Source organism: Candidozyma haemuli (assembly GCF_002926055.2).
Source record: "Candidozyma haemuli strain B11899 chromosome Unknown B_2014730914, whole genome shotgun sequence".
Lineage (NCBI taxonomy): Eukaryota > Fungi > Ascomycota > Pichiomycetes > Serinales > Metschnikowiaceae > Candidozyma > Candidozyma haemuli.
This window is the reverse complement of record NW_020289902.1, coordinates 64,604-87,811: the sequence shown is the minus strand read 5'-3', so window position 1 is coordinate 87,811 and position 23,208 is coordinate 64,604. Positions and strand designations below refer to the sequence as shown.

At 45.4% G+C, this 23,208-nt stretch overlaps 10 protein-coding genes across 10 annotated transcripts; 6 read left to right on the top strand and 4 right to left on the bottom strand. All coding sequences in view use genetic code 12, as the record gives it.

The window, feature by feature from the left end:
- Positions 1 to 844: 844 nt before the first annotated feature.
- On the bottom strand, positions 845 to 2,698 carry RLI1 (Fe-S cluster-binding ribosome biosynthesis protein; the record flags this gene model as incomplete). The annotated part of the gene is made up of 1 exon (XM_025484645.1): positions 845 to 2,698. The coding sequence occupies one exon, from the start codon at positions 2,696 to 2,698 to the stop codon at positions 845 to 847; it is 1,854 nt and encodes a 617-aa protein (XP_025339576.1).
- A 2,893-nt stretch (positions 2,699 to 5,591) lies between these two features.
- Positions 5,592 to 9,932, top strand: CXQ85_000917 (chromatin-remodeling ATPase; the record flags this gene model as incomplete). Its single annotated transcript, XM_025484644.1, has 1 exon — positions 5,592 to 9,932. One exon carries the CDS (start codon positions 5,592 to 5,594, stop codon positions 9,930 to 9,932), a length of 4,341 nt encoding a protein of 1,446 aa, XP_025339575.1.
- Positions 9,933 to 9,980: 48 nt separating this feature from the next.
- NAT4 (Nat4p) lies at positions 9,981 to 10,634 on the bottom strand (the record flags this gene model as incomplete). The annotated part of the gene is made up of 1 exon (XM_025484643.1): positions 9,981 to 10,634. One exon carries the CDS (start codon positions 10,632 to 10,634, stop codon positions 9,981 to 9,983), a length of 654 nt encoding a protein of 217 aa, XP_025339574.1.
- Positions 10,635 to 10,975: 341 nt separating this feature from the next.
- Positions 10,976 to 11,413, top strand: CXQ85_000915 (uncharacterized protein; the record flags this gene model as incomplete). The annotated part of the gene is made up of 1 exon (XM_025484642.1): positions 10,976 to 11,413. The coding sequence occupies one exon, from the start codon at positions 10,976 to 10,978 to the stop codon at positions 11,411 to 11,413; it is 438 nt and encodes a 145-aa protein (XP_025339573.1).
- A 1,559-nt stretch (positions 11,414 to 12,972) lies between these two features.
- FRE10 (Fre10p) lies at positions 12,973 to 15,069 on the top strand (the record flags this gene model as incomplete). Its single annotated transcript, XM_025484641.1, has 1 exon — positions 12,973 to 15,069. One exon carries the CDS (start codon positions 12,973 to 12,975, stop codon positions 15,067 to 15,069), a length of 2,097 nt encoding a protein of 698 aa, XP_025339572.1.
- A 903-nt stretch (positions 15,070 to 15,972) lies between these two features.
- On the top strand, positions 15,973 to 18,126 carry CXQ85_000913 (uncharacterized protein; the record flags this gene model as incomplete). Its single annotated transcript, XM_025484640.1, has 1 exon — positions 15,973 to 18,126. One exon carries the CDS (start codon positions 15,973 to 15,975, stop codon positions 18,124 to 18,126), a length of 2,154 nt encoding a protein of 717 aa, XP_025339571.1.
- Positions 18,127 to 18,205: 79 nt separating this feature from the next.
- Positions 18,206 to 18,757, bottom strand: CXQ85_000912 (snoRNA-binding rRNA-processing protein; the record flags this gene model as incomplete). Its single annotated transcript, XM_025484639.1, has 1 exon — positions 18,206 to 18,757. One exon carries the CDS (start codon positions 18,755 to 18,757, stop codon positions 18,206 to 18,208), a length of 552 nt encoding a protein of 183 aa, XP_025339570.1.
- Positions 18,758 to 19,411: 654 nt separating this feature from the next.
- Positions 19,412 to 20,080, top strand: MRPL6 (mitochondrial 54S ribosomal protein uL6m; the record flags this gene model as incomplete). The annotated part of the gene is made up of 1 exon (XM_025484638.1): positions 19,412 to 20,080. One exon carries the CDS (start codon positions 19,412 to 19,414, stop codon positions 20,078 to 20,080), a length of 669 nt encoding a protein of 222 aa, XP_025339569.1.
- Positions 20,081 to 20,270: 190 nt separating this feature from the next.
- Positions 20,271 to 21,122, top strand: CXQ85_000910 (mitochondrial 54S ribosomal protein uL3m; the record flags this gene model as incomplete). The annotated part of the gene is made up of 1 exon (XM_025484637.1): positions 20,271 to 21,122. The coding sequence occupies one exon, from the start codon at positions 20,271 to 20,273 to the stop codon at positions 21,120 to 21,122; it is 852 nt and encodes a 283-aa protein (XP_025339568.1).
- A 508-nt stretch (positions 21,123 to 21,630) lies between these two features.
- On the bottom strand, positions 21,631 to 23,100 carry CXQ85_000909 (trans-hexaprenyltranstransferase; the record flags this gene model as incomplete). Its single annotated transcript, XM_025484636.1, has 1 exon — positions 21,631 to 23,100. One exon carries the CDS (start codon positions 23,098 to 23,100, stop codon positions 21,631 to 21,633), a length of 1,470 nt encoding a protein of 489 aa, XP_025339567.1.
- Between the last annotated feature and the right edge of the window lie 108 nt (positions 23,101 to 23,208).

Below are 23,208 nucleotides of genomic sequence, written 5' to 3'. Positions count from 1 at the left end.
AAAAAACTCACTAGGAAGTTCAAAACCACATTCAGTATTCCTTGTATAATATTCTGCTATTCAGCTTTCTTTGATGAACTGGGAACACTCAAACACATTCCAGCACACTGACTATAGAAGATGAAGAATATTCTCTTCTTTCTGTATTGAAGGGAAGTCCACGTTATCAATGAGTAATTAGAAATTGCAGTTTCAAGGGCTGCTATTTGTGGGCTTCGGAGTTCGAACGTTCCAGATACGCCTGGCTCGTTGACAGCGATTACCTCCAAGACCAAACCAAAAGACTGGTGAACTCATGAAATGCGGCAGATCACTTTACGTCTTAAGAAACGTTCCAGACGTTTTCGGTCCTCAATGGATATATAGGTCTTGAAAAGGTGTTTACAGCCCGAGGCCCTTAGGGCAGTCTTGAGGAGATCTTACAATGGTCCCTCGACATTAACTCTATAGTGAGAGTCTTTATGCACTTTGACCAGGTCTTTTTATACATCAAAGAGATGTATGAGGATGGTTGGAGTCTTCATTGTAGAAGAAGATATTGTGTATGTTTGAAAAACGGCCGCTCACCAATATATATTTCTCGCACCCGTACACCGTTTACCCAGAACTACCCTCTTACATAAGACTTCTGAACTGACTTCGTGCTAGAGAGATCGTTACAAATGATAAAATAGATGATAATATAATATTAATGTGTTTGAATGGTGTTATGGAACGTCGTAGCTGAACCATGTATCACCAAGCCAAAATGCTATCAAAGTAGTGTACATGCAAATTAAAGTACCTCTTGAGCCTCCTAATATATCGGGTTGAGGCTCCAGAACAACGAAAATGCCTTATGCTATTACAACTCGGAGTTGTCCAAGAAAAAGTAGTTGCCAGCAGACTTCTGCTCCTTGTCCATCTGAGAGTCTCTCTTGTTAATTCTTGGTCTGAAAGAGTTTGGATCTCTTCTGAAAGTAACGTTCAAGTTCTTCAAGAATCTGTTACAACCAGTCAACAAGGATTCAGGAGCCTTGGCAACGGCATTCTTGGATGGCGTACCCTCGAACACAATGACTCTGTCGGCCAAGTATGTAGCCATCATGAAATCGTGCTCAACGATGAATGCAGTCTTCTTAGCATGCAAAATGAATCTTCTGATAACCTTGGAACAGACGATACGCTGCTCAGAGTCCAAGTATGCAGAAGGCTCATCGATCAAGTAGATGTCGGCTGGAATACCAAGAGCCAACACAAGAGCAACTCTTTGCAATTCACCACCCGACAAGACCTGGACCTCTTGGTCGATGATGTTGTCGATCTTAAGAGGCTTCACGACATCGGTCTGGAACTGTGGGTTCAAGAAAGAAGCCTTGATCTTCTTAAAGAACAATTGTCTGACGGTACCAGGGAACTTTGGTGCAATCTTCTGGGGCTTCATAGAAATGTTCAACTTTGGAACCTCAACACCGTTGTCAGCAGCCAAAGCACCAGCCAACATCTTACAGAAAGTGGTCTTACCAGTACCGTTTTCACCGAACATGACCAAAATCTCGGAGTTGGTGAACTCACCCTCTTCGACCTTCAAGTGGAAATCACCCTGGGTCTTCTCCAAGGTTGGGTATTGCATAGCAGAAGAGTGGTCCAAAACCAAGCCGTCAGCGGCATCGGCCAACTTAAACTGCAAGCTCTCCTCTCTAAATCTCATGTTCTCAGTTGGGATGAAACCGTCCAAGAAAATATTGATACCTTCTCTCACAGAGGATGGGAAAGTAACCACACCATAGACGGAAGGAGCACCGTACAAGATACAGACAAAGTCAGACAAGTAATCCAAGACGGACAAATCGTGCTCCACACAAATGACATAAGTAGATGGGTCCAAAAGGGAACGAATCAACTCAGCAGCTCTCAATCTCTGCTTGACATCCAAATAAGAGGATGGCTCGTCAAACATGTAAACGTTGGCATCTTGAACACAAGTCATACCAAGCGCAAATCTCTGCAACTCACCACCAGACAACTGAGCGACGTCTCTCTTCATGACAGGAGTCAACTCCAAAAGGTTGGTGATGTAGTCCCACTGATCCTTTCTGGCACACTTGGCCTTCAAGATACCTTCAACGTCCTTGACAGGGGACTTGGCAAGAGCTCTAGGAATGTTATCAACATACTGAGGCTTAATGATGGCCTTGATGTCGTCTTCCAAAACCTTGGTGAAGAAGTTCTGCAACTCGGAACCTCTGAAGTGTTTCAAGATCTCTTCCCAGTCTGGAGGGTCATCGTATCTACCCAAGTTAGGCTTCTGCTTACCAGCCAAGATCTTCAATGCAGTGGACTTACCAATACCGTTGGTACCGACCAAACCCAAGACCTCACCAGGCTTTGGCGTAGGCAATCTGTGCAACTTGAAAGAGTTGGCAGAGTATCTGTGGGTGGTTTCAGCCTCCAAGTTGGTAGGCAAGTTGATGATAGTAATAGCATCAAATGGACATTTCTTCACACAAATACCACAACCAATACACAAGGTCTCGGAAATGAAAGCAATCTTGGACGCTGGAGTGACTTCAATACACAATTTACCTGTCTTCACCACAGGACAAGACTTGCGGCACTCTTGTCTGCACTTTTTAGGCTTGCACTTGTCGGAACTGACGATGGCAATTCTCTGGCCTTTAGAAGAAACGGCATTCTTTTTAGCACCTTTTCCACTCATTCTTGCTTCTTTCAAGGTAGGTGTATCGTTAGCTGATTTTTCTTTCTCACTTTGTCTTCTCTTCTTTTTTTTTTTTTTTTTCTCTCTTTGATGAGCCTGCACAAAGGCCTACCTCGCTCGTTCTAAAACGCTGCTTCTCATTACAATACCGCGACTGTTAGTGCTCAAGTTTACCTGAGCCGCGGCGGTACCTCACAGTTAAAAGCAGCACATTACTAAATCGAGGCCACCAATTGGCTGCGAAAAGAGACCCTCCAGAGGCACCATAGGAATTTCAAGAGGCACTGAAGAAGGTGGAGAATGATAAGGGGAGTCTATGGGAACGTCTAGTAGTACTTTGAATGTCTTCTATGAAGTAAAAAATGTGCTTTGGTAGGTGATTTATGATTATTGGTGGAAGCGCTGGAGCGCAGTAGACAGTATATGAGTTGTAGCTATTGGGTCCACTTGGTCATGGTATGGCCATGAAAAGGTAAGATGGTGAAAGGTGGCCGAGAATCTTATTTTTATTTGAAGAGCAGTAGGTAGAGTATTGGAGGAGCTTTTTGTTAAATTTAACAAATAAAGAATGTGTAGGGCTATTTGACACTACAAGGTGGACATAGTACTAGGTGAGATAGACTGGACAGGTTGTAGTACATTTAGGTTTGGGACTGGGTAGGGCATCTCCAGGACTACAGAAGGTTTGTACTAGGCTTCTGTTCCTTCGTTCGCTGGAAAGTTTGTTAACTAGCTTTATTACGTTTCTCCCATTTGAATGGCCTTTTTTGTACGTCTGGTTGCATACCATGCCTCAGTATGGGTTATGCTATAGTTGCAACACACACTCGACAGCTAACAAGTAGAGAACTAATATGGGATTATATAAGCCTTCTATTTACCTATTCCATTCATTGGAAATAAAAATAGATGATTTTTCGATTTTTAAAACTTGTTTGAACATTTCTTGTACTTTGCAATGTCTGGTTGAATTCTCGTAATATGTCCATATTCTGAGTAAGTACCCTAATTCTATGAAGATGCAACAATTAAAGCAACAAAGTAAAACATAAAAGAACAAGAAAACTCCACAGGCTTACTTCGTAATAGCACGGAAAGTAACTTTGACACACCACGCCTACTTGCAATGTTACTGTTCCCAGCCAGACCTGACTCCATCTTTACTAAACCCAGCCACTAGAGGCACACAACCAAAGCCTCCAAAACCATTCTCACGGCAAAAACATCCCAAAGTCCAAATCCAGCAGCTCCAGAAATTCATAAACTTTACTCTTATTAATAAAATAGGTCGGCATTGCTGGTTCTACTGACTACCGCTTACTTTACTGGCCTTAGTACAGCCTGGTAATGGCTGCGAAAAAATAGGCAACCCCAATTACCACTACTGACCTCCCAAAAACTTTCCTTTTTGGAAACACCGTTACATCCCAAAATCCATCCTCTTTAGGCCACGTCAAACCTTCTTTAACTCCTTTTTGTTTTGGTTAACCTTCCTGGAAATGCCGGCTTGGGACACCACGTCGCTTGGCTTTCCGTTTTGTGTGTCCTGTGCTCTAAACAGTGTGGTCGTGCGCTGCCCAACACAGAGTCGTGGCCCGTTTTTCCCCCTCCTTCTCGACTACTCCCTTATTTCTCTTTTTCCCCTACCTATCTCTTCTCCACACATAGGGCAAATAACCTACAGAATACGTTAAAATATGTGTTTGAGGTGATTTAGATACGCTTAACAAAGTTAGTGTGCTTTCAGCGTGTACACTTGGCGTCGTTTCGATGTTTTACTAGCCCCTTGTTTACTACTGGTTGTTCTAGTAGTGGTGGTTGGTGAATGGTGATACTTGATGCTTTCGGTGTTGCAGCATCGGTTCTGTTTACTGATATGGGTGACAGTATTCAGCATTTGGCTCTGCGTTGAGCCCTCCGAACACTCGGCTTGGCCTAGTGGAGCTGCTTCTAGGCTTGAACTGCTCTGGAGATGCACAGTATATGAAGCTGTTGAAGATAAGTGATACTGGCCTCAGATAAGACCAGTTTCTCCAATCTAGGCTATCAGAACAGAGGGCAAGGCTGGTATGGCCCTGAAGAGTCCTAAAACTCAATGCTTCACTATGGCTTGTATAGCCTGGACCATGCATGTTTCAGACTGACGCATGGTCGGTTTCGAATGCTTCGAAAGGAATTGGCATCTAAAGAGCACTCCGACCGCGTGGTTTGCTCCTTTAGTAGCCACGAAGTAGCTCTGACATATGCTCCCAAAGCTTCCCAAGGTACCTCAGAGCTTCATACGCGTCTGGAACCGCTTACCACAGTACCCACGACGAAGGTCTACAAGTCTGAATATCGTCTTGCTGTTATCAAGAGCTATCGCGGTCTCTCGGCTCTGTCGCACATGCCTAGCAGGCTATTAATACCACGTCTAGCCAACCATGGTAGTCCATGGTGGTGGTACTGAAATTTCAGAAATCGTTATATAGTCAATTTCGAACATATTCGCCCAATTCTACTTCCGTAAAACCCGTAATAAGTCCTTAAGCTTGCCCTACACGATCCTCTAAGAAATCCCGAATTGGGGAGTTGTCGTCGTCGCATTAAAATTGCCCAATTTTTTTTTCCAATCACTAACTCTTTCTTCCACCCCAAGAGCTTCAAAACACAACCCATCTGACAAACCAGGGGTAAATACACTATTTATAACAATCTTGTGAACTCTAAAAGCAAGTTATTGTCTTAATTTCAAGCATAAGGTTATTATCCCTCCTTAACAGACCTTGCCGTTTCACTTAGGCAATTTCCCCAGGATACCAAGTCACTCACTTGAAGAAGCATAAACAAGTGAAAGAACGATTCATTTTATAAAAAGTATTCCATTTATTTACAACTCAACAATCTCCCAAACATGGTGAAGCTCCCAGACGAGATTGAGCAGAACCCTGAGCTCTATGGCCTCAGACGTTCAGGAAGAGACAGAAGAGTAGCATCATTGGCTGAGGAGAGCGACGAAGACGAGCCAGTTGTCAAGAGAAGACAGCAAAAGATCAGCTATGAAGACTACGAGGATGGTAGTGATAACAGCCCCGAGGAGCTGGAAGACTCAGAAGACGAAGACTTTGGCGTAAGTAAGAAGAGAAAGGTCAGTCTGAATCGTGCCCATAGCACAGCCAAGCAAAAGAACGGCAGACGTAACGGCAGAAGCAAAACTGCCTCGGCGCATGTCACCCCTACTCCTCCTGCCGAGGTGAGGTTCTCCACTAGAAACAACAACAGTCAAGTCAACTACGCGGTCGACTATGAAGATGACGAAGATCTCATAGAAAGCGAAGCAGAGGGTGCTGGAGATTACTACTACTACGAGCAGGCGATGGCCGAAGAGTCAGCTCGCTCCATTGACGCTGTGTTGGATCACAAGCTTAACCCAGAGAACGCAGAGAAGACTGGTGATGCCAAGCTCGATTACCTATTCAAAATCAAATGGTCAGATGCCTCTCACTTACATAACACATGGCATACGTGGCAGGATCTCAAGGAATACAAGGGTAGCAGAAGAGTGGAGAACTACATCAAGCAGTTTATCATCTTGGACCAGGAAATCCGTGATGATCCATACACTACGAAAGAAGATATCGAGGCTATGGATATCGAACGTGAGCGTAAGAGAGATGAACAGGATGAATACACCCACGTCGAGCGTATCGTCGATAGCGATAGAGTTGAGCTCGAAGATGGCACATCCCAGCTACAATACTTTGTCAAGTGGAGAAGACTTTACTACGACGAATGTTCCTGGGAGAACGCCGAAACCATCGCTGAAATGGCTCCTGACCAGGTTAGCAAGTACCAGCAGCGTCTCCTGTCCAAGATCCTTCCTAATCTTTCAGCCAACTATCCACAAAACCAAAGACCTCGTTTCGAAAAGTTGAACAAGCAGCCATTATTTATTAAGAATGGAGAGTTGAGAGATTTCCAGTTAACAGGTTTAAACTGGATGGCTTTCCTTTGGTCGAGAAACGAAAATGGTATCTTAGCCGATGAGATGGGTCTTGGAAAGACAGTCCAAACGGTGGCTTTCTTATCGTGGTTGATCTATGCCCGCAGACAAAACGGTCCACACTTGGTTGTTGTTCCTCTCAGTACTATCCCAGCATGGCAGGAAACCTTTGAGAAGTGGTCCCCTGATGTTAATTGCATTTACTACTTGGGTAACACCGAGGCCAGAAGAAACATCAGAGACTACGAGTTCTACGGCTCTAACAACAAGCCAAAGTTCAATATCTTGTTGACGACATACGAGTATATCTTGAAGGACAGAAATGAGCTTGGTGCTTTCAAATGGCAGTTCCTCGCCGTTGATGAGGCTCACAGATTGAAGAATGCTGAATCTTCCTTGTATGAGTCTTTGAAGCTGTTCAAGGTTGCCAACAGATTGTTGATCACAGGTACGCCTTTGCAGAATAACATCAAGGAGCTTGCTGCCTTGTGTAATTTCTTGATGCCTGGTAAGTTCAACATCGACCAAGAGATTGACTTCGAAGCTCAAGATGCCGAACAAGAGGAGTACATCAAATACTTGCAACTGAGTATCAAGCCTTTCATTTTGAGAAGACTTAAGAAGGATGTCGAGAAGTCTCTTCCTTCAAAGTCGGAACGTATTCTTAGAGTCGAGTTGTCCGATGTCCAGACCGAATACTACAGAAATATCATCACAAGAAATTACGCTGCATTGAATGCCGGTGTCAAGGGCTCTCAGATTTCTTTGTTGAACGTTATGAGTGAATTGAAGAAGGCTTCCAACCATCCCTATTTATTTGACGGCGCCGAAGAGAAGTTTTTGGCTAAGGCCGGCGGTGCATCCAGAGATAATATCTTGAAGGGTATGATCATGAACTCGGGTAAGATGGTTCTTCTAGAACAGCTTTTAACCAGATTGAAGAAGGAGGGCCACAGAGTGTTGATCTTCTCGCAGATGGTGAGAATCCTTGACATCTTGGGTGATTACATGTCCATTAAGGGTTACCAGTTCCAGAGATTAGATGGTGGTATCCCATCTGCCCAGAGAAAGATATCCATCGATCATTTCAATGCTCCTGATTCCAGAGACTTTGCTTTCTTGTTGTCCACCAGAGCAGGTGGTTTGGGTATCAACTTGATGACAGCAGACACTGTTATCATCTTTGACTCGGATTGGAATCCTCAAGCCGATTTGCAAGCCATGGCTCGTGCTCACAGAATCGGTCAAAAGAAACACGTTTCTGTCTACAGATTTGTGAGTAAGGATACCGTCGAAGAAGAGATTCTCGAGAGAGCTAGAAAGAAGATGATTCTTGAATATGCCATTATTTCTTTGGGTATGAATGATCCTGGTTCGGGTAAGAAGAACAAAAACGAGCCCAACTCGAGTGAGCTTGCACAAATCTTGAAGTTTGGTGCTGCTAATATGTTCGCTGCCTCTGATAACCAAAAGAAGCTTGAGGAATTGAACTTGGATGATGTCTTGAACAGAGCTGAAGACCATGTCACTACTCCCGAGATTGGTGAGTCCAACCTTGGTTCTGAAGAATTCTTGAAGCAGTTCGAAGTCACAGACTATAAGGCAGACGTTGAATGGGACGATATCATTCCTCAGGATGAATTGGCCAAACTCAAGGAAGAAGAGAAGAAGAAGGCTGAAGAAGACTACCTTAACGAGCAGATCGCCATGTACTCCCGCAGAAGAGCCGCTGTCAAGACATTGCAAGGCGGTACTCCAGACACCAGTGGAGTCGACGACGACGGAGAGGACGAAGAAGAAGGTGGCGGTAGACGTGCTGCCAGGAAGAAGGCCGAGGAGAATCACGAGTTGTCAGAGAAGGAGATTCGTGGTATCTACAGATCTATCCTTAGGATTGGTGACTTGTCTGGCAAGTGGAGTCAGCTTGTGGAAGAGGGTAGTATTTCGAACAAGAACCCTGTTCTTATCAAGCACGCATACAATGAGATTCTCAGTATCTCCAAGAAGTTGGTGAAGGAAGAGGAGGCCAGAAGGACGGAAGCACTCGCTGAATTAGAAAGAAAGGCCAAGGAATCCAAGTCATCCACTGTGCAAACAGATGGCGAGAATCCTATGGCATTGTGGATTGCTAAAAAGAAGGAGAAGAAGGCTGTTTTGTTCACATACCAGGGTGTCAAGAATATCAATGCCGAATTGGTGTTGTCTCGTCCTCCTGACATGAAGCTTCTTGAGTCAATGGTACCAAAGGAGAACCCGCTTTCCTTTGAGCTTCCCCGCCCTCCTAAGCTGGTTCTGAACTGGAATTGTCAATGGTCGGCAAAGGATGACGCAATGCTTCTCGTTGGTGTCAACAAGTTTGGCTATGGTGCATGGACGCAGATCAGAGATGATCCTCTTCTCGGCTTGCAAAATAAGCTTTTCCTTGAAGGTACAAGCAAGGCGACTGAAAAGCCATCCGAGAAAGAGGCTAAGGGCTCGAACAAGAAGGTTCCTGGTGCTGTTCATATTGGTAGAAGAGTCGACTACTTGTTCTACCTTTTGAGAGGTGAAGAGGATAGCGCACCAGCTGCCACGAATGGTACTACGAAAAAGAAGACTGCCAAGAAGCCAAAGGCTGAAGGTGCTGCTAGACCCAAGAAGACTTCGAAGTCCCAATCTCCAGATGTTAAGGTCAAGAAGCCAAAGGCTAAGAAGACTGGCTCAGGATCGAATGTCAACTCTCCTAAGCTCGATAACCATTCAACAATGAAGATCAAGAATGATGAAGACAACGGTGAAGAAAACGATGACTACTTGGAGTACGATAGCATGGACGAAAGACTATGCAAGGCTACCTTGAAGCCTGTCGCCAAGTCGCTCATGAAGTTACACAAGGGCAACCAGGGATTAGGCAAGCACGAGTGGGCCATGTTGCTCAGAAAAGAATTGGTCACCATCGGAGAATTCATCGATGTCACTTGCCAAGAAAAGACTGATGACAAGCTCAGCAAGCACTTATGGTCGTACGCTAGTTTCTACTGGCCTGCCAAGGTACCAAGTCTGAAGATCACTGCCATGTATACTAGAATCAAGAGCCAGGCTGACGCTCCCAAGGTGAAAGAGGAAAAAAAGGACGGGCCTAAAAAGGAAAACTCCCCAGAAAAAGTGGCGTCGAAGAAAGAAGAGCCCAAAGCCGTGGATGCTGCCGTTAAGGAAGAACCAAAGGTAAAGGAGGAGCCCAAGGGATTGGGCGTGGAAAAGGCGCTGGCCTAATGCTGTAATATTGCTAAGTAAGTTTAATACAAGACGATTTATGTTTCATTAGTTCACCTCTCTCTCGAGCTCGTAGTAGTCCGGCTTTATGACTCGTAGGCGGGTTTTTCTATCTATAGGAGATCCTGGAGAATGGTCGTAGCCCAACCTCTTATACCATCGAAGGGCCTTTTCATTATCTGGGAACACCGTCAAGCCAGTATATTCCGTGGTGCAGTTCCAGCGAAGCGTTTCATCCAACTCTGTATTATCGTTTAACGAAGTCTCATCAAGCTTCTTCGCCAACTTATGAAATCCATCCATAAGCTTAGAACCCAAGTGGTTATTCTGAACATCAGGGTGAACCTGGATTTCGTAAAGGTAAAGCGTCTGTTCGCTGACCAACTTGCACACCACCAACGCAGACATTTCAGACAGCCCTTCAACTGAATACCATATAAAAAGAAGCCCAATCTCCTTCAACTCGTCAGCCTTATGGTTCTTCCAGTTCTTGCCCTTATGAGAAACATAAAGCGGGCCCATGCATTGATCCACCAACCGTACTGTCTCTTCAATATGAGGTCCTCTGCCAAATGCCAAGTGTCTATGGATTGTTTTACCATTGACATCAAGCAGTTCTGGGAAAATGTCTTTGGAGAACTCAGCCATGAGCCCAACCAAGGGAATCATGGTTTCGGGGTCATCTTCATCGAATTCTGACATGAAGAGAAGAGGTAGTATTTCACGATGTGGGACATTCGCGGTAAGTTTGCAGCCGACCAGGGAAGAAAGAGGTGGTACACTAAACGGAAGACTGTAGAAAGGAAATGTAAATGTGTAAAGTAAGGGTTGAAATTTAAAGACCAAGAAAAGGTGAAACGTAAATTTTCACTTTATATTTTGCTGAACTGTTAGGTTGCTGGTAGTACTTGTCTGTACTTGGTTGATGCTCTGCTCGGTAAACGCGCCTCAGTTCTCATAATAAACCACATATAAGAAACAGACACTTTCATCACGTGCGGTCATCGAAGTTACACTTCAAACAAGAAACATCCATCCAATCTATGTCTATTGCTATGGCTACATGGAACTCTCTGCCTATACGAGCTAGCCCGGCGGCGGAGGAAATGGCACAGAGCCGAAAGGAGAGTGGAAACGCGTTCTACCATCCCATGTCCTCACCTCTACTGAAGACCAAGAAAGCAGAGCAGCAACAACAAGTCAGAGATAACAAGCGTCAGGAGAAGCTTCGACTTGAGCGTGAGAAGATACACAGCCGGGAAAGTGACGAGGAGCGTAGGAGACGCCTTGATGAGCAAGCGGCGGCGTACCAGGCAGATATCGATGTCCTAGTGGCTGAAGAAGAGGAACAACAGCGTCTAGAAGAAACGCCAAAGGGAAACGATAACCAGGAACTCAATTATGAGGAGGAACTAGAAGATTTCTTGACTGAAGCTGACCTTGAGCTCGAAGCACAGCTTAAAGCCATGAACATTACCTAAAATGGTGAATTGCCAGGGATGCATTGGCAAACCCATTTGCCGTACCGTTTCGGTGGTAGGGGTGCCTCTGAAATATAACACAAGGGTCTAGGGTACTTCTTTATAAGCAGATGCTATTGTTCGATGGTTTGCTTACTCTTTGCCGTGTAATGACAGCCGGAACCATAACCCTCCGAAACGGAGAACAGAGGGCGTTAAGCCGGACAAGCCGACCCTCGATCGACAGGACAATAGTGATATGAGCGAAGCTAGGGAGTGCCGTAGGTGGGTTTGGGCGTCTCTGTTGGCTGCGGGATCGGCTAATATGACAGAAACAGCCCTTCAAGACCTGCATTCCTAAGTGTGCTGGAGCCTATCGCAATGGCTGAATTACGAGAGAATGCAATAACATAAGCCTCGAAGTACATTGTGGCGGTAAGAAGCGTCTTAGGTACAGCGCAGAGGAGGCTCGTTTGGGATTGTGACATTTTCCAGGCATAATATCTATACCATCAAGGACACTACTGGGATCTGCAGCTTCTCTGTGTGATTGGAAAAATTGCGATACGAGGGGCTAATCCACGGCTAAGATGTCGGAACTAATAGTCGATATTGACGGAAAATGACGTTTGCATGGCCCAAACCCTTCGAGAAATCCCGCAACGCTCTTTTTATCGGTTCATCTTTGAAAGAAGATCTTTTCAGGCCCCGCTGTGAAATTTATCCAATGGGAGGCTCCCGGTTGGAAGTGCCTGGTTTCAGGAATGCTTAGGACAAGCCTACGTCTATGCTGCAGCTCCCTATACGCACCATCCTGACCTGGCGATGACACAAATCCTGGATCCCCCACTGTCGTCAGCATGGTTTGAAACAAGGTACCTTTTTCATAAAGCCGATGCCAAAGTGTGCCACGCCAAGAAATTGAAAAGTTTATTTGACAGGTTAACGGGCTATTAATGCCACCTTCTTTTCCATTTCTTCAAATGTCAAATGCATCTTCGCAATTCATGCGGCGCCCATCTACCAGCGATTATCTGATGAATCTGGACGCCGTGGTTCGGCATAAGGAAGGAAAAATTTTCTATGTCAACGAATTTGGGGGAGACCAAAGCCTACCCTCCTCGTGTGCGAGCTCATCTAAATCGCAATTGGCCTATCGGATACAAAATAACTTGACAAAGATAAGGACACGGGGGAAAAATTTGACAGGATAGCTGACAGCTATTGAAATAAATTGACTTTTCTTGGCACCAGCTGTCATCGTTAAGTGACAGGTCTGGGACTGCACTAAAGCTTCGTACAGCTTGAGGTACCTCCCCATGGACACTAACCATGCATTCGGATAATGCATGTGGTCCTGTATTTTTAGCTGGCGAATTGCAAGTTGCAAGTTGCAAAACTGGATTCGGTTGGGGCCAGGTTCGACCGAAGGCAAAGCCACCTAACTTTGCATCATCCTGCCAGGCATCAATTCCGGCCGCCATCATATATTAAGGTGGGCCAAAGCCCGCTTTTCGCTAATTGAAAATTTGATCTAATCATCTGCTGATTGGCTGGCTTGGTCTTTTATAGAGAAAAAAATGGTATCCTTGGTCAACCTCTTAGCCGCTGTATGCTTAGCATCTCCAGTGCTTGCATCTTCAGATGGGTTTATGATCTATCATAAGAACCAATTAACTGTGGATGCTTGTGAATCTATTATTGAGAAGACTGCTACCCTCTTTGGAAAAAAAGATGAAGCTGCTTTTTGCAATGTCAAGAACCAGCCTGCCTTGGGCTCCATGGCTCAGTGTTTGAAGCAAATGCCCAACCCTAAGGCGGTTGGTGTGTTCATTGATGGATGTTCTGAGTATAATTTGACTGAGACTCAGTTCTGGGACGCTTACAAGAACGCCACAGACTACTTGGTCACCAACACTTCCGCCGTTCCAGGCTTTAATAAGACCAAGTTGTTTAGTTTGCCTGTGAAGATCTCTCAGAAGAAGATCGATGGTGCTTACAATTCGGTGTTGCACAGATACTACAACTACAACTATGCTCACTACTACAGTTGGGTTCTTCTTGCCTACTGGGGAGTTGTGGTGCTTATTGCTGGTCTTTGTAGACTTGCCAAGTTTGCTTTCCCTAACTTTGTTCACTCTTTGAACGGTAAGGTTTCGAATACTTACAGAAAGTACATTACGTTGCCAGGCTTGTTTAATGGAAAAGTTAGTGAACATGGCATGATCTTCAAGGCCATTCAATATGTCATTCCAACGAGATTGGAGACCATTCTCATTTTCATCTGGTTCATCTTGTGCTTGGCCTTCAACGTTGCTAACTACCAGCATGATACCCCTAACGTCGTCTGGCCTATGAAGGATACCGAAATGGGCAGAAAGGTAGCAGACCGTACTGGTGTTATTGCTATCTACTTGATTCCACAGCTTGTCTTGTTCGCAGGAAGAAACAACTTTATGGAATACATCTCTGGTTGGTCGTACTCAAGATTCAATATCATTCACCAGTGGTACGCTAGAATTCTTTTCATGTTGATTATCGCTCACGGTGCCGGTATGACACTCAATGGTAAAGGTGTTGGCAAGTACGAGAAACGTAATGGTGAATTGTATATGAAGTTGGGATATGTTGCAACCATTGCAGCTGCTATCATGATGGGCCATTCGCTTACATTTATCCGTCAAAAGAACTACGAATTCTTTGTTCTCAGTCACAACATTTTGGCCATTTTGTTCATTGCTGGTGCCTGGGTTCATATCGCTGACCATGCTTTCCAACCATACATGTACGCTGCTACAGCCGTTTGGGCTTTTGACAAGTTTGCCAGATTTTGCAGACTCGCCTGGTTTGGTATCAAGACCGCCGAGGTTCAATTGTTTGACGATGAGAACTTGAAGGTGAAGATTCCTAGAAACCGTTTCTGGAAGCCATTCCCTATGGCACACTGTTTCATCTACTTCTTCAGACCCAACTGTTTCTGGCAATCGCACCCATTCACCGTTCTTGACTCTGTTGTGGAAGACAAGGTGATTACTTTCTACATCAAGGTCAAGGGCGGCATGTCCAGCAGCTTGTGTCAGTACTTGAGCCAGCAACCAGAACGCAAGGCCAAGATCAAGTGTTCTGTGGAAGGTCCATATGGCCACAAAGCTCCATTGCAGCACTACAACGATGTCGTTTTCATTGCAGGAGGTAGAGGTATTCCTGGACTCTACTCTGGCGCCTGGGATCTCACCAAGAGACAAGGTAACCAGAGAATCAAGTTGTACTGGATGATTCGTCACTGGAACCTGATTGAGTGGTTTTACGAGGAGTTGCAGAGACTAGAGGGCACTACGGTGCAAGCCATTGTTTACGTGACGCGTCCACAAGAAAGATTAAGCTCCAGCTTTGTTCAATCGTTCGATGACGGCGTGTCCAGCGACGAAAAGAAGTCAGAGCAAGAGGATGTTGACATTGCAGAAGCGTTACGCAGCAAGTTCCCGTTTGTTGAGTTCAGAGAAGGACGTCCAGACATGGAGAGCCTCATCAAGGACGACATTTCCGAAGCCCACGGCGCTGTGGCTTTTGTGGCCTGCGGCCACGGATCGTTGGTAGATTACCTGAGAAAAGTGATTGCTGGTAACCTTCCAGAAGGTAAAAGGGTTGATTTCTACGATCAGATGCAGACATGGTAAGTGAAAGCGCCCAGAAAGCCACAACAAACGATGCCACAAGCGGCGTGACAGGCCCCCCCACACAAGCCAAGTAAGCTAGGCGAGATGTAAGACGAGTTCTAGGCAGCAGAGCCTAAGTGTTCTTTCCCTACTTAGCGAGATAGGTAACAGTAGGCTTAGACCATTCGCGCCCACGTCAATAAACAAAGTGCACAGAAAACAGGTAGAATTAAAAAAGACAGGATGCAGCGACGGTCGGTCGGCGCCTGGCCCAACCCGCACCCACCAGCGCGTGTCGAGGAGGCTCAGAGGGACAGAAATAACCCCCATTCATTCCAGGAACGGAATAGTAAGGGGTAGGAAAAAACGTGTAATTTGGAAATAGAGAGGCCACTTTCGGCGGTAGTTTTTGATATGGAGGGTAAATTTAAGCTCTGTGTGGAAATACACCGACCCTTTTCCAGTGTTGTTCTCTGTACTATTTTGTGAGGCAGCCGCAGAGTCCCCAAAGTAAGGCGCTTTTTACTGGGCGGGAGGGAACGAAAAAACAAAAAAAGAGAAGAATAGGAAAGGGAATATTTCGTTACCATCCGTGCACCGGTAGCCGTGGCGCGACACGGTGAATCAGATCAAAAAGTAGAGCAAAAAAAAAAAAAAAAAAAAAATAAAGCATTAACCACTGATCTCGAGTGATTCCAAACAAGCTACTCTCTCTTTTTAACTTGTTGCTCTTGAAAAGAGGTGATTTGAATTTGGGTGCTTGATTTTTTGTTGTTGTGGTCCGTTTCGCCCTGCTTGGCTGCCCTTTGACATTCGCTTATACTTTGCTTTTACCTTCCGTTTCCTTCTTTTTTACCTTTTTTTTTTATTCATTCGTTACTAGCCGCTAGCGGCGTTCCATTCGCTTAATCCAATCATCCAATCATGCCTCCCAGCCCGACTACCATTGATACGGACTTTGACGTTGATCTTGCCAGAAGAGCCACCTCCCTGTCCTCGCTGAGCTCCCTGGCCGACCCTTGCAAGAATAGCAAAAGCAGCGCCTGCGAGAAACCTGTTTCCACTACTGGGCTTGAAATCGGCTTGGGAATTGGTATCCCGGTCGCCGTGGTGTTTGCTGCGTTGGGGTTCCTTTTATGGTGGAGGTATAGGAAAAACAAGAAGGAGTCCTTGGAGCATGACCCAGACTTTGATGAGAATGGCGATGCTACGGCCCTTCCTGATTTCCCTGCTTACGCCAAGGACGATCCATTCGATAACCGTTTCTCGGTCCGTCCTCATTCCAGACACATGGACGTTGCGTCCCAGCAAAAGTCCAATGCCGAGATTGGCTCCATTTCCACGCGTAATGGAGGTGATGAAAATACCGTGGATGGCTTTGTTTTGCCTTACCACCACCAAACAAGCTCTAAGGCCTCTTTGGAGGAGTTTGCAAGACACCTGGTTGATAACCGCTTGTCGGTCAGAAGAGGCTCTCATTTGCGTTATAACTCTGTCACGCCTGGTGACAGTACCAACACTTCTCCTCAGAAGTCACACTTGAGATTTGAACATGGCGATTTGGCTGAAAAGGAGACGCCAGTGGGTAAACTTACTAAAGAAGACTACCGCACGCTTCCCAACCATTCCGTTGCTTCCCTTAATGCCGAGGAGTACTTCAACACCAAGGAGGAAGTCAGTGACGATACCAATGATACTTCCAAGCTGAGCACGAACGATTTCACTGTGGAGTATGAAAATGAAGACACTTTGCCTATTAATCAACTGTTGTCTGCCAACACATCTCCAAGAAAACGCGAGGTTGTAAACGAAACAACTGATTCTGACGATTTCGCCGATGCCAGCGACTCTCGTGGACCTTTTCTCGAGAAAGATCACCATGAAGAGCCTGTTGAGACAAACAATATCATAGAGAATGACCAGGAAGATTTTGAGGAGCCTAGAAAATCAAAGGAGGCATTTGAAGAAGAGTCTGACCACGACGACGAGGAAGAAGAAGAAGAAGATGTTGCTCGTCAAGTTGCTCCAGCTATCTTTGTTAAGTCCCCCTTCGAGGAGCAAAGTGAATCCTTTGCTAATGAGCCATCCAGAGATATTGATACCACATATGACGCGTCTAACGAGGATACTACCGACCATCGTTCGCTCACACCTACCCCAAACACATCAATGGATCCCAAAACTCAAATGACCAGGTCTCCTAGATTATCTGCATTCGACCTCATGAAGAACGTCAGTGACGACGAAGGTGAAGGTGATATCCAAGAACGTGAGGAGTTGGACCCGGAACAAGCTGAGGAATTGGCAAGAATGAAGTCTGTTTATAAAGTCTACTTTGACCGTTCGAACTCAACGAAAACTAATGCTACTGTTGGCGAAGACGGCTCTTTCCAGGCTGACTCCAGTCAGCCATTGCCAAAGATTGACATTGACCATTTGCAAATCAACGATCAGTTGAAGGGTGACACGCAATACGACAAGCGTAAGACCACCACATCTTCTATCTACGATGAAGCTCCAATTTTTGCTGAAGACGGAACTCAAATCTACCAGCAATACAACATGCCTCATCAGCAATACCTGCAGCATCCATACGCCCAGCTTCCAGCTCAACAATACATGGCTCCTCCACCACCTCCAGAGGAGCTACCCCCATTGAAGTCCTTGCCTAGTGCATCGGAAATCCGTCGCTCAACGATTGAGACATTCACAGATTATCAGCCTAGAGGCAAGGGCAGAGCACATCACAACGGTGAGACCAGCGCCGGTTCTTCTCCTTACTTATCTCAGAGTGGATCTTTTACCACGTTAAGATCACCAACCTCTGAGATGCCTCCATCTATTCGTGAAGAAAATGGAAGCACGCCATCTCCTCACCAATTATCAAGAACTTCTGTGGTGATGTTGAACCCAGTCGATGAGTTTAAGTCCCAAAGAAAGTTCAAGCCCGCAGGCTCTTTGCCTAAACAACCATCTCAGCCGGCCTACTTGAATGACAATGGATCACAGTCTAATGACGACTTGATTCCTGGAAACAGAAAGAGTGCCGTGAGAAGAATGATGAATACCAACTTCTAACCTAAAAAATGCATTGATTAGCTAATATACATAGATGAACTATTGGATAGTCATCGCAACGAAATAAACGAGCAAAAGCTTAGGCCAAATCGTAGTCATCAATCTTGTTCTTGTACTTGAGCAAGTTCTTCTTGATCTTGGAGCTGTCGACCCAGGTAAGGTAGTCCTCCAAGTTTCTGGTAACAAGGTAAGCTGGATCTGTAATAACATTAGGACCCACTCTGACGTGTCCCTGTTCAACAAAAAGGTTAGCGTCCTTCATATTCTGTGCCATTCGAAGACGACACATGACAACACCAATACGTCTTCTGCAAAAAGCACTCACAGTGATCTTGTTTTCTAGGTCTGAAATCTTCGACTTGGTAGTCAAAATGCCCATATTATACAACTTCTCGAGCAAAAGCTGTTCATGCTTGATTCTATAAGGATCGTTCGGTTGTAGCAAAGAAAGCTTATGTGCTACTTTTCTGATGTCACCACAGATCTTATTATATTTGTGGTAGTCTTCTCTGTTGGTGATGCCGTAGGTGGCCATGACTGTGGTGTCTCTGTGGCCTTGGTCCAGTTTCCAGTTGAGGAAATCGACCTTTTTGAGCAACTTCTGCTCATGATGCTTGAGTTTTCTGACCATAATGGAGTTGTACCGATAAGAAGTATCCGATGAGCATTGGAATTTTCAAGTAGTAGTGTGCGTTTGATGTTGCACCAAGATGCAGGAAACACTGGCTGCAAACAGTAAAACCATGGCCAATACCAGTCAGTATAAAGAAGGAATGGGGTAAAAATGGGACAAGTTAATCCTGGAGATTTGAATTGATTGGAGGTAGTCCTATATTGGAGAAAATCGATACCTTTAGTGCATCTTGTCTTGCTGAAGGGTATTCAAGTCCTTAAAATACCATTCTTCATAAAAATGGATAATCTCCAGAAATTAAAAGCTCTTTTCGAAAGCTCAATAATATTTCGAGGTCTATTCATTGCCTCTTGGTCTTATTCTGTCTTGCCTAGGACGTGTAAGGCTAAGGGAACCCATACATAGCCATTTCGCAGCCATTACACATACCAACACCAACACCACGGACAACGTAATATAGCCAGAAGTCCAAACCCCTGCTATTAACCAAATCAACGGTATTTCCAACAAACCATAGGCTTTTCTTTTGGAATGGGGGTGGTGGAGTATGGCTACGGTAGGTTCTGGTGTACAGGTGTCCTAGCCATACCAACAAAATTTTCAGACACTCACAGTCTCGAATCCATCAAAGTCCACCAAAGTCCAGTCAATATGATGAACAGGTGGAACATCTTGGCCAGAAGCATAAGGCTGTTTTCCAGCAGCAGGCCACAATTTTCCTTTGTTGGCGTTTCCCCTGTCCGTTTGGTAGAGGGCGTTCAGGTCAGCACAGAACAGATTCCTCCAGAGTTCTGCAAATCGTTCGTTAAGGGCAAACAGAGATTCATGCTAGATCAGAATATCGTCGTCAAGGGACCAAAGGGTCAGTTGAAAACTCTTGTACCTAGTTTTGTCAAGGTCGAGCAAAATGAAGACTTGATCACAGTCCTGGTTGATGATCCAACCGACAAGGTCCAGAGATCCATGTGGGGCACATCCAGAGCAATTATTCACAACAACGTCATTGGTACTTCCGAGGGACACTTGGCCATTGTCAAGTTCGTCGGTGTCGGTTACAGAGCCCTTTTGGAGGAGGAGAATGGAACACAGATTGTCGGATTGAAGGTCGGATACCCATACACGCCCAAGTACAAAGTGCCTAGTGCCTTGAAAGCATCCTTACCGTCCCCAGCACGTCTTTTAATTGAAGGTATCGACAAGCAGCAGGTGAAGTTGTTTGCAGCCAGAATCAGAGAGTTCAAGAAGCCTGAGCCATATAAGGGTAAGGGTCTCTATGTTGACGACGAGACGATTAGACTTAAGCAAAAGAAGATCAAATAGTCGATTTTCTAACCCATGTAAATACAATAGCATTCAAAGACACTTTGTTTTGTAGACTTTTGCCTGATTAGCTTCCTTTGGCAGTCTTTAGTATGGTCGTGCGCAAACCTGAAATATGCTGAAAAATTTGGTGAGACTTTAACCTACTACTTCAGACATCCTCAGAAGGCCACATATAAAACACCCAAAAATGGCCGGTTTTCTTTGGAACCTTGCGACTAAGCAGGCTCCTGGTAGTATAAGGTCGCTTATTGCCACCAGAAACGCCGCTCAAATCCCATCCATCCATTCTGTTCCTCATGTGAGAACCGCTTCTCCAAAAATCAACCACTGTTTGGAATCAGCCAACGAAAGAAAAGTCCTTTTGGCCAGACCCGGTGTTCTAGGTATAAAAAGAGGTATGATTTCCTGGTTCACGAAAACTGGTATGCAATATGCTGCTACCGTGCTTGAAGTCGACTCGTGCGAGGTGATTTCCAATAAGACTCACAGCAAAGACGGCTACTCATCTGTGCTTCTAGGCCAAAAGGATAAGACCAAGAACGTCACCAACCACGAGGTCAAGATCTGTAACGAAGCTGGTGTCACCACCAAGGCCAACTATGGTGAGTTCAGAGTAAGAAACGATGAGTGCCTCATCGAGCCAGGCGTGGAGCTCACAGCTGACTATTTCGCTGTGGGCCAGCTTGTGGACGTCAAGTCGACCACAAAGGGTAAAGGTTTTGCTGGTGTGATGAAGAGACACGGATTCAAGGGTCTTTCAGCTACTCACGGTGTGTCTTTGGCGCATAGATCTGCTGGTTCCATGGGTCCTACTCAAGATCCCGGCCGTATCTTGCCAGGCAAGAAGATGGCAGGTCGTATGGGTGGAAAGAGCTGTGTTTCCATGAACCTCGAAGTTTTGCATGCTGACGGCGACAACGGTGTCTTGGTCGTCAAGGGACAAGTGCCCGGCGGTAACGGCTCCTACGTGAAAATAGCCGATTCCAAGAAGTTGTACGGTCAGTCGTTGATTCGTTTGAGACAGAAGGAGAGCGAGTAAGTCATAGAACATTGTAAATAGCATAGGTCAATAAGAAAATAGTTCGGAAGGACGAGTAGGGGAGAAACGAAATGCATCTAAAGAGCATAGATGTACATCGTCTCTTCTCATTGATACCAAAATCAGATTCTCTGCATCTTTCTAATGGGATCTCTGGCCTCAGAGACCACACCAGAAAGATAAACCAATCAAAACTTGAGTTGGTTTTGAGAAGGGAGGTTCCAAAAAATAAACAGTACACCATTAACAAAGACAATTCCCGGATGGTTCTGGTAAAAGGCAAGAACCATGTACGATTTCGAAATTGATCTTCTGGCGACAGCCTTTTTCCGATGGAGGTGCGGTTGCCTCGCTTATATAGGATGGAGCTTGGAGGGCGGGTAACCCTTTGGTGCAAGTTGTGTCACGTGCACTGAATAGCGATTTGCTCGCTTAAACGCCTTTACTTTTGCAGCCATTTTTCCCGGGTTTCAGTATCTGTGCCGTTCTATATGCTATGTACTTATGATTATTTTGTTCTGGTCAAAACAGAGTTGGTCAAGAATTCTAAAGCGCTTCTTGCGTCCGACTCTGGCAATTGTCTAAGGTTTTCAAGGGCCCGCGTGCAGTAGTCCTGGGCCATGGCACGAGTCTTCTCTAAACCGTCGTACTTTTCCACAGCTCTACGAGCGATTTCAACGTCACCAGTTTCGCTGAATTTTCTGCCAATGAGCTCACCGAGCTTTGGTTCCTCTCTCCATGCAAACAAGATTGGGGCGGTGGCCAAGCCGAGCTTCAAGTCAGCCTGACTGGGCTTACCAAAGGCAGCGTTACTGGAAGTGTAGTCCAACATGTCGTCAACTACCTGGAAACACAAGCCCAAATTACGGCCGTATTCGTAGCAGTTCTCGATGATGTTATCCTGGGCACCACTTAACACAGCGGCAGCTCTAGACAGCTTGGACATTAAAGAAGCCGTCTTAAGGTAAGTCTTGTGCAAGTAGTATTCAAAAGCAGCATCCACGTTAACCTTATGGTCAACCTCCTTTGGCTTGTCAACGCGGTAGTTGTGTTGCTCCACAGGAACCTTGCCTGTAGGTTTAGGGATGTTCTTCACATCACCATCATTATTAACCGTAGAGTCATCGCTGCTGATAACAGTATTCTTCAATTGCATGAATTCACCTTCCACCAAGTTAGCAATCGTCGTAGACAACAACTCAATGACTTCAGGATTACGTAAACGGGCAATGGCCACCGAAGCTCTGCCCAAAAGGAAGTCTCCAGCCAAGACAGCCATCTTATTAGTGAAAGCAATGTTCCCACTTGGGCGGCCTCTGCGGGCATCTGAAAGGTCAATCACATCATCGTGAAGCAAAGATGCAGTGTGAATCATCTCCACGATTTCAGCCAATCTCCTCTGCTTAGGCAAGATACCGTTGGCAGCATCCATCTGCGGAAGTCTATCCATAGGTTTCGACAATGGGTCCAAAATAACCTTCGGATTGATGCCATGCAAAACAGCCAATGGCGAAATAGACTTGTTCACCGAGTTGCCAGCCACAACCGTACCCTGTGGTGTTCCTGGGTACACTGGTTGGTCAGTGACATCCTGGTTATCGATTCTTATTCTGTTTCTGTCCTCCACCGGAATTTTCAGCAATGCCTTTGAAAGTAAAAGCACCACAAGCGGCCTGACATTCTTTCCCTCGGCCTCGAAGTAATAACTAGAAACTCTGTTCAATGTGGTATGGCCAGAGCCGATCAAGCTCGCTATCAGCTTGGCCAACGAGGACATTTCATGGCTGACTATGGAAAAAGGATCGTCGAACGACTTTTCTTTACTCGGCTGGACGAGTTTTTCAGCGGCTTCCACGGCCGTATCGAACGTGTTGTTCGACAGAGACTTTGTTCTTTTCGCCGATAATGTAAGATGGAGCAGCTGGCAGTGAACCCTGGTGCTGTTTCTGAGAAACAGGCTTTTTAGTAAACTGGTCATAAGAAGACTATTGGACACGTGTTGACGGTAAAAGAGCGGAATCTATCGGACAAGCCTGGGTTTGGTGCAATTAGTTTGTATTGACGTTGCAAAATATCATGGGCTGAA